Source organism: Vitis riparia, chromosome 1 (assembly GCF_004353265.1).
Source record: "Vitis riparia cultivar Riparia Gloire de Montpellier isolate 1030 chromosome 1, EGFV_Vit.rip_1.0, whole genome shotgun sequence".
NCBI lineage: Eukaryota > Viridiplantae > Streptophyta > Magnoliopsida > Vitales > Vitaceae > Vitis > Vitis riparia.
This window is the reverse complement of record NC_048431.1, coordinates 4395593-4406070: the sequence shown is the minus strand read 5'-3', so window position 1 is coordinate 4406070 and position 10478 is coordinate 4395593. Positions and strand designations below refer to the sequence as shown.

General features: G+C 32.3%; 1 protein-coding gene across 1 annotated transcript; it reads right to left on the bottom strand.

Moving 5' to 3' along the window:
• Positions 1-942: 942 nt before the first annotated feature.
• Positions 943-2625, bottom strand: LOC117914696 (myb-related protein 308-like). The gene is made up of 3 exons (XM_034830177.1): positions 2364-2625; positions 2089-2218; positions 943-1835 (listed from the first exon to the last, which is right to left on the bottom strand). The coding sequence occupies exons 1-3, from the start codon at positions 2491-2493 to the stop codon at positions 1418-1420; spliced, it is 678 nt and encodes a 225-aa protein (XP_034686068.1). The 5' UTR covers positions 2494-2625; the 3' UTR covers positions 943-1417.
• Positions 2626-10478: the final 7853 nt, after the last annotated feature.

The window sequence follows — 10478 nt, the reverse complement described above, 5'->3', positions numbered from 1 at the left end:
ATTTGCGTTAACAAGTCAGCTTTCTCTCTAGAATAACTCCAAATCAAACCAATTCTCCAATAAAGAATTCGTACGTTTGATGAGTTTTAGCTGCTGACACCCGGTACAGAACCTTTTGGTGCAAGGCTGCCGGTGCATTCAGAACATCTGCAGTCAGGTGTATTGAAATTTAGATTCAGGAGAAAAACTGACATTTTAAAGTGAAATTATACCTAACCTATTAAGTGCTAAATAAAGCTAGCTTGTATATATGTATCTCACAGCACTGAATTTCTATAAGACAATAAACAATATGACCTTTTGGAAATAGTACATAATAATTAAGCAGTTTGAGAAGGGAAACCCACCTAAACTTTATTATAGACTTGGATGTGTCCAACTCAAATTAATTGAATGGTAGCTAGATTGGCAAATGAGAGCGCCATGATCTAAAAAATGTGGAAAATATTCGTCTGGGCTTGCATTTTCAGGACGCTGTCAAATTCAAAATATATCTCGTCACCAGGCGTTAGGTGGAACCAAATGCAAATCTGGAGATGATAAAGTCATAGATTAAGAATTTTCCAAGGAAGGTGGTCCATTTATAGAAGTTTATGATCTGGCCAATCCATGGGTATACCACAAGGTACAAAGAATGGACCTGCAGAACTGAGCTAAACTCCTGATTGCTTGTATAATCTCTGTTGGATTGATGTATAAAAATTATAATATAAACAGAATCTTTGGTTTTCCCTTTGGCTTATATGTCACCTGAAGGATAGTCAGAGGCCTCCACAGAAGATTTGGCCCGATGTATTTAACTGCGTGCAGAGGTGAGATTATCTTGGTGCTGTTTTGTAGCAATTTTTTTTCCCCTTTCATGTTTCCTTCTAAAGCATTCCTGATTTTCAGACACTACTGGATTCCACAAGCTTTGTTTGTTAAGGAATTATACTACCCAAATTTAAACAAAAAATTAATCTTCGTGATAAAAATATACCAAAAACATAAAGGCAGCTAAAAATGAACAATAAGTTCAAATATTCTCGGTCACAAATTTATTGACTAATACATGTGTACTGACCCAAAGTACTGTCCACAATGCCATAAGCTTCGCAAAGGAAGAAAGCAATTGGTAGTCTTTTTTTCGGATCTACCTCCAGTGCGATTCCACATGCCTTTCTTTGTAAACTTTAGTCATAGTGAGCAATATAATTCATCAATTGGAAGAATGACTAAAAATTCATGAATAGGTGTTGGCTGCTAGGAGATCTCTCAGCCTTTCAAATGCATCGATCAGAACTTGCTTTTCTCCCGCTCTTGTTCACTTTATGCAAATTAATTCCTCTTCTAAATGTTAAGTGGTGGTTTAAGATCAAGGAAATGAAAAACCAAATTTTCCACCAAATTAAAATTTTCGTCCATGTTCACCTAACAATCATCCAAAGAGGAGCAGCGTGGAAGAGGGACCAGGTTCAAGCTCCCTCGATACTTTGGACTCATTATGTTTCTTCGCCTCTTCGGTAGTATCTAGTGAAGGTTGAGGAATGGTGATTGCGACATCAAGGTTCAAATCAGGTAAGGCACGCCGGTTATCATCTAAACAGCTTCCGGCATCAGATGTCTGATCATTATCACCAACCGATTTCACCGGCGGACTTCCATGGTTGTTCAAACCAGATGATGTTGCGGTCGCAGCGGTACATGGGTCCCGAGGGCGAGGGAAATTGTGGCTCAGACGATGATTATTTGGGTCAATACCCATGTTTATTAGCTTTCTCCTTAAATGAGAATTCCAGTAGTTCTTTACTTCATTGTCTGTTCTTCCAGGCAGTCTCCCAGCTATCAGTGACCAGCTGAAAATTTGATATTTACCATTCAAAACTATCAGTATACATGTAACTTACAAATCTCGATCATATAAACAAATATAGATATAGTCACCAGCAAGGTCTTTTTTTCAAGAAGGAAATCTGTCTAGAGAAACAATGGTTTTCTTGTTATACTACTCAAGGTGCAACTTTATCCAGAATTGCCTTTTAACTTGAATTGCAATGTTTAGAAAGCAATGAAATTATACAAGAGGGTATAATGTTGAAAACATCGCACCGGTTGCCTAGGAGTGCATGAAGTTTGATGATAAGATCTTCTTCATCTTCAGCAAAGTTGCCTCTTTTAAGGTCTGGCCTTAGGTAATTTATCCATCTTAAGCGACAACTTTTACCGCAACGAAGTAGGCCTGATCCATAGGAAAAACTAAAGCCAATAAGGTACAAGCATTAACGCACTCATTAAAGTTTGTCATATGTGTTTACCCAATGCAATTGTTAAAAAATCAAACAAGAAGAAGACAGGCATAGAAATTAAGCAAATCATAGACAAACCTGCAGCCTGAGGGAGGGTTCTCCAGCAGCCTTCGCCGTTTTTTCGAATGTAATCTATCAGCTTCTGGTCTTCCTGCTTGGACCAAGCTCCTTTGTTGGTATCTTGCTTATCACAGCAGGGCTTCCTCATGGGGTATTGAATAATATTACACCCCTCGAGAAACCTTGAGAAATTGAAGGGATTAATAAAGAAAAAGTATGGAGATAGAAAAAGAGGGAGAGGGAGAGATGAAGAGATCCCAAGGCAAGAACACAAGGGGAGCGGCCATGAGGAATGGAGGTATATATTAAGGCACACTTGTAGTTTGGATATTGAGGAAAGAAAGTTGACTTGGACCGGTGGTTTGGCGGTGCGTGACTTGCATGGGGTGCCTGAGAAAGGGAGAAGGTGGCAAGCCAAACATGTTGTGTTAGTTGCCGTTAAGTATACGTCTCTATCTGACCTTCGATCCCATGCAATATTATTATCATTATTTCTCTCCCCCCACTTTTCTTTGGCTGTGGTTGTTTGCTTGTTGGATGCGATCTGAGTGAACCCCCAACTATATCAAAAATATAATTGGTATAAATACAAGGTGAATCGACAAAATTAGAAATAGAAATATATGATGAAGGAAAGTTTTCTTCACGTTGACTGATAGTTCCCCATATATTTTTTCATCCACACGACTTCTAACTACTTAACGGACACCATCTCCTTCTTCCCTATCCACTTGCCCTCTTTCTGATTGGTCCATCCATTTCCATTCAATTCTGCCAAGTCTTCCCTATCTCCTCTCCAACTTTTTTATCATTTTGGATCCCTCACCCCTCACTTAAGTCGTCCCTCCATCATCCAATTCCTATGCCGATTTCAGACTCTTGCACTCACATCCAATATTTTACTTATTTGATCCAAGGAAAAACAAGAATTCGTCTCCTTTACGACTTACTCTCACTTTTGTTTCACTTCTTCCCTTGTCTCACTACCGCCCACCATCTTGGTAAAAAGGCACCAAAGCTGTATCTATTAAAGGAAAATATTAGTACCCCAGAGAAAAAAAAATGAATGAAGGATACTGTTTTACTCACTTCCTTTATGTTTTTATTACAATTAATTAAAAAATGGTTGAAGTTTGTTAGAAAATTATGACTGAAAAGATGTCTTTCCACCTTTTCCTTGGCATTTGATTGACATATAATAAGCACAACCGTTCTTTTTCATTTGAAGACCTATAATATTAACTAATAACAAAAAAAAAATTAAAAAAAAAAAAAAAACCTACCGGAAAAGTGATAAAATAAATTAGCTTGACCGATCAAATAGTGTCAAATTCACTACTAACCACCAGTCTACTAAGGGTTAGCCAATGATCATCAAACAAAGTGGAAAGTTCCTTCGTTCAATACCCCGAAAAATCTATCTCTAGTCTTTCAGACGACCGACAACCACCAACCCTCCAGCCCTCCAGTGTGACAAAGCTCTAATTAAAAATTTCTTAAATTATTGCATACACCTCTTAAATTCATTCTCAGTCCTCCTCCTTATCACATTTGTTTTTGCTAATAAGAACATATTTTAAAATATTTCATGGATACTACTCACTATATATATCCGCAGACACAGACGTGATATGTCATACCTTTGATCACTCGGCCGAGAGTGAGATGGCTCACCTAAAAAGGGGAAAGAAGGCCTTAACATTAGGGCCATTGGTGCATCATGCGGACTTGCCATGTGACTGACACTAGGGTCCATGTGCGGGTGAGTTGTATCATACTTCCAGTGAGCACGGCCAATACGACACCTATATTTGGAAAACAGAAAAACATATGGATCAGAATGAGGGCGCATTGTAAGCGGCTCTAGATATGGGTACTTTCGACTTCTAGGTTACTTGATTGCTTCACCTAATTATCCTTTAGATTAGTCACATCGAAATTAATAATCTGGGCATCCTTTGTAGTGACGAGATAGATAACCTACTCTTTAATTTTTATATATTTTAATTAACAAAGCTGTTTAGGCATTGTCAAGTGGATAATGTTGGGTCAATAGAGTGTGGAACACCTACTAGTCCATACTGTGGCCTACAATAATACTACCTTTCTCATGGTAAAATCCCTATCTTCCTTCGGTTACTGCCATGGCCTTAAAGTATCGAAAAATTGACAGTACAAATTATTGGATGTTTCTGCAGTATGTGATGTGAAAACTTAAGCATAGGTTTTTGAAAATGTTGGCTTTGATTTCGCTTTGTGGCCTTAACATCAGCTGTAGTTGCAAGCAAATCAAGCTAGAAAAAGGAACAATTAAGTTAATAATTTGTAAGTAGGGTCCATCTTAGCGGAAAGATTTTTTTTTTTATTCAATTATAGATCTGAGATTATGAAACAATGTTCAAAGTTTGCACTATCTTTTCATTTTTATTTTTGTCTAATGTCATTTCTCAACAACCGGTGGATCCATCATCGTGAATCCTGCTGATATTGGTGCCAGGGTTTTCATTTTGTTGAAGAAAATGGTTGTTAAAAGGATAAAGTCATAAAACTATAAAAACTGGGTCCCGTGACTCGTTGTAGAAACAAAATTGTTGGAATCGTATCAACACGGAAAATAGCCGTCAGGATTATAATTACATTATTTTCCTTCATATCTCAGTCAAACCAAATCCTGACACCACTATAAACTACTACTTTTCCTAAAAATTTATATTTTCCTTCATATCTCAATCAAACCAAATCTTGACACCACTGTAAACTACTACTTTTCCTAAAAATTTTAAATTTGAAGGATTTGGTGAGGTTCAAATAAGTAATACAACCATAATATTGATTTATTACTTTTAGACTGTGTTTAATAATAATTTTAGAAAGTGTTTTTAATATTTTTAACATTTGAATGATAAAATTTTTAAATATTAAAAATATTTAAAGTGTTTTCTAAAATCAATATCAAATGAAATCTTATAATAGATGTGACTCAAAATCGATCAAGTTTCGGATTTGTTGCTTAAAATTTTTCATTTCTTCTTCACTTGTTATCTAAATCTTGTTTGGAAGGGGTTTTTAATTACTAAAAATAATATTTGAAGATTAAATGTAATTTTTGAGTCTTAACCCATACTTCAATTTGTTCATAATTAAGAATAAAAAATAAATAAAAAAGCAAGAGCATCGATATTTTTAAAAATATGATATAGAAAGTAGAGTTATTTAATTAAAAATTTAAAGAATATAAAAATATTTTTAAAATATGGTTCTCAAACATAAAATTCAATTACAAAAACAGTGACCACATTCTACTTCTTCTATTACAAATACAAATGAAGGTCCAACGCTATTCTAAATACCCTTAATGTGGCGTACTTGAGGAATAATAGGAGCCACACAACTCTAAGCTTTAAGTTTGGGGAGTGAAAGAATGTAGTTCTGGGGGTAGATGCACATGTTGGCTATGAATCTTCTTCCTCTTTTGATTGCAAGCTCCACCCCATTAAAAATCAAGTACGGTTTTGATGCTCGGCCCTAAGAGAAGATGACTCATGGACATAAATACAAGGTACACCAATGCACTGTTTGTGGGCCATGCATGAATGGATGAGAGAGACTCAATATTGAGATATTTCGGACAACTCTAGTCTCTACCAGAGACTACAAACTTCCAAGTCATGAAATGGTTGATATCGCCAGACCTAGACCTTGGACTGCAGGATGACCATGTGAGTCTCGTGAAGGAACAACCAAGAAATTAAGAAAGATGATTGAAGACGAAGTTCTAGTCACCGGTAAATTCCAGTTAAGACTTTCCCTTAATTGGAAGCGATCTAGATAGCTAGCAGAAGGGATGGTTCCCTGGATCTTGTATTTGGACCACAAACTTCAGATAACTGACTTCTGGTTCACCTAATCGCCCCAAATTCTTGTTAGAGGTACAGCTTTCCATGCATTTTCGGCCAGGGAAATTATCTTGTTAATGCTTGCATGAAATACTAGTTGGAAGATGGAGACATGAAATTTCACATTTTTCTTTAATTAATTCATAGCACGCAGGCATGCATGCATGCATGCATGTCAAAGAAAATGATGAAAAACCAATACTGTTGAATTCCATTTTCTCCTTACCTTCTCAGCCCGATTGTCCAGCGGCAAAGGAAAAGCACCCAGAAGATTTATTCTGGTTAGGGGGTATTTATTGAAGTTGCATGTTGAATTTCATTCTGTGTAATAAGTGAAAACTGGCATTACTCGCTGACAGCTAAACCAAGAGATCTGCCAGTCAACTTGGATATGATTCTAGATTAGAGTTGTGTGTGTGATTAAGTGTTAATGTGATCCCTCACGAATATCTGAAGAGCTCTCTGCAACACGGCCGCAAGCTTCCAACGCTTCATACCGACTCTCGTTTCCTAGATAGTTTATACATGTGATTCGTAGTGTCCTTTGTGTTGGGAAACTATTTTCACTCACGCTATCAATAATTGAAACTGGAGCTTGCCATCAAGCTAGGATGGGGGTATGCAGGATGAGTAGACTCATTGGACAATCTAGCACTAAAATGGAAAAGAAAAAAAGAAAATGGGGCATCTCACCAAGAATGAAATCACACATCCAATTGAGATTGACAACATTTCCCTTGCAGGGACTACATAACCCGATACTGTAAATGCTTGATGATTATAAGTTATAACAACTCAAATGGCAAACCAAATTCAGGCTGCCAAACCACATATCTGACTTGGAAATCACCTAACTTTTTTTTTGGATGGCAGGTGCTGCTTGTAGTTATTACCACACACCAGCAACTGCCCAATTTTGTAGGCCGCTTAATGAATCGTATTTATGTTGCAGTCACTTATTGTGGGAATATGTTTTTATATTTTTCTTAAATATAAATACTTAGAATATGTTCCCAAAAGTATCAAAGAAAAAAATAAATATTAAAACAAAAAGGTTTTTTTGTTTGATTTTATTATAAAAATTTTAAAATTTTAAATATAATTAAAATTAGTTAAGATTTTTTATATTTTAAAATTATTTAATCTTTATATAATCAACCAAAATAAGTAAAATGAATTTAATGAAACATATAAAAATATTTTATTGCTTTTGAATCAATCTTTTTTTACTTTTCCTTTTTATTTATTTTTCTTTATATTTTTTCTCAAATTTTCATGAAACCAAACATAACTTTAAAAACTTGGATCTTATATACCATTAGGGAATTTATTTAGCATAATATTAATAAGATTACTGCCTTGCAAAATTAAAACCGTCAATGTGGGTGTTAGAGAAACTTAATTTGACCCCACCAAAAAAAATATAAAAAAATTGTCTATTTATGGATGTCTCCAAAATCTGGGTTGTCTCCAAAAACCTGGGTTGGTCGGTTAAGAAAAATAGGGTGGCCAAACATAATCAATCAAATAGATTAAACGAATAGATAAGTAGGATGACTGCTCATGAATTAATCATTTCCTTGCCACGTAGATTAAAGAATTTGCGTGACCTGTCCCAACGTAATGATAACAGGGAATGACTGTTGTTGTGGATAAGCCCAAAACCTTATCTGACTCAGCCTGTCCTCACAACGGCCAAAAATTAGAACACAACAACATTTTCTCATGGACTTGAGAAGTTCCTTACCAACTACCACTAACTAAAGTGGAATGCAACTATCTACTTCAATTAATTAATAATTTATATATTTTTTTATTTTTCCATTCCATTTTCTTTGGCATTAAAAAAAATTGCAGATATATATTTGTGTTACATATTCAGACTTTGTCCTGAGAAGAGTCAGAACGTAGATAAATATGCGACTTCTGGTTCTGGTGCAATTCAGGGGTACAAATGTGGGTAGATAGCATCTTTTACCTTGGCGAATGAAGATGGCAAGGGACCCAATCGGAGAGTCCAAACATTGAACTTCGAGCCATACTTAAGAGGATAGGTGCAAGTTAAAAAATTAAATAAAATGTCTTTCCAGCGCAACATATCGTAGATTTCCACCATACATGGGACCATGAATATGATATATGCTTTTGTAGGTAGGAATAGACCAGACATAGAGGCCCCCCTCGCTGCTTTTCCTGTGGTTTTCAGAATAAATTAAATTGACCGTATTGTTTTCTAACGTGACACCTCGAGGTCGAACGCCATGGTGATGAAATCGGAAATTATGAAAATTTTAGGAGTTTGTTCGTAAAGTAATCTTTTTAAAAAAAATTGGAAGAATTACATAATCACGCATCACCTTCAAAAATTTACTTTTTGAAAAGTTTGATTTTTGGGCATGTAGTTGGAGAAAGCAATCCTTAAAATATGCACTTAAGTAATAAAAATCATTAATATCTTATAGTCAAACCTTCCATTCACCTACCATTAACTACCACATTTTTTGTCTGCTTGAGCAAGAAAAATCAAAGTGTTCATCCTTATTATTGTTTTTTTACACAAAAATATTTAACACGTGTCAATCACTATATCACATGATTTTTTTTTCCTTTTCCATAATGTCTATATCTTCCTTGTACTTTTTTTTAAAAAATGTGTTGCCTTAATGAATTCTTTTCAATTATATTTTTTAATATTTTATCTTTTCATATTTATTTATTTTATTATTTATGGACATTTAAAACATAAAATAATAATAATATATAATTAATAATTAATGAGAATAAATTTGGAAAAAGTGAGTTTTACACACTCATATAGAAATAATTATAAAAAAAATCTTTTTAAAAAAATTCAAATTTCATGTACTAATTGATTAAAGGTGATACCTAAAATGGTTGAATCGTACATATATCATTAAAAAAGTAGTATCCGAATGGTCAAATGTAATAACTTTAATAAAAAATATATATAAAATATTAATTATTTTTATAATTGCTTAAAATTTATATTTATAAACTTGATTTCCTATTTTGTGATTTTTTTCATATAAGTGTATGAAAATATATTTTTCTCAAAAATTAAATAAATATATGACTACCAAATTTAGAGATTTAAGATATAAGATTTTTTATATTTCTATTAAATAAAATATTCATTTATTTTATAAATCTTATTATATTGTCACATTATTTTATTATTTATATATTTTTAAATTTTTGAATTTTCATGTAAAAATAAGATAACACACTTTCGTGTTATTTTTTTTTTATAAAAGAGTGATACCACTTTTTCAAAAGTTGTGTTTATTATTGTATAATTTCAATATGCAAAAATTTTAATTTTTAATAATATTAAGAAAAAATTAATATAAATGATTAAATACAATTTTTTATTAATATATATATATATATATATATATATATATATATATATATATATATATATATATATATATATTATATATATATATATATATATATATATATATATATATATATTTTATTTTACATAAATTAAAATTTTAAAAGTTTAAGAAATCAAAATGTTAGCAACTAGGCTTTTATCTTTGTTAATTAAAAATATCAAACATTTTAATTAAGAAAAAAGTTAAAACTATATTCAAGAATAATAAGCAAAAAATTAAAAATCATGATAATTGATTTTGATTTTTACATGAAGATTTAAAATTTTTTAAAATATATATATAATAAAATAATATGATAAAGATATTTTTATTTAATCTATATAAGATTTATCAAATAAATAAATATTTTATTTAATATGAATATATAAAATCTTATATTCTAAACCTCTAAATTTGTTCATTATATGTTTATTTTTATATTAACTTTTTTTCATTAATTATTATTATCATTATTATTATTTTATGTGGAAAGTGTTTATAAATAATTAAAATCAAATCAATAAATATGAAAAAAAAAATGAAAGAGTGAACAAAAATGAAATTAAAAAAAAAAAGTGTATTATTTTCTAGGTAAAATGGAGAAAAAGGAAAAATAATGTGGCATATTGGTTTGTCACATGTCAACTTTAAAAATAATTGACAAACATGACAGAGTTCTTTTGACTTATTATTTCAAGGTTTTTTTTTCATAAAAAATAAATAAATTAGGTAGCTTGCAAAGGAAAGAAGAATTGGAAGACAATTTTGGAATTTTAATAATGTTACTATTTGAGTGCATATTTGTTGAATTATTTTGTCAAAATTTATAAAAT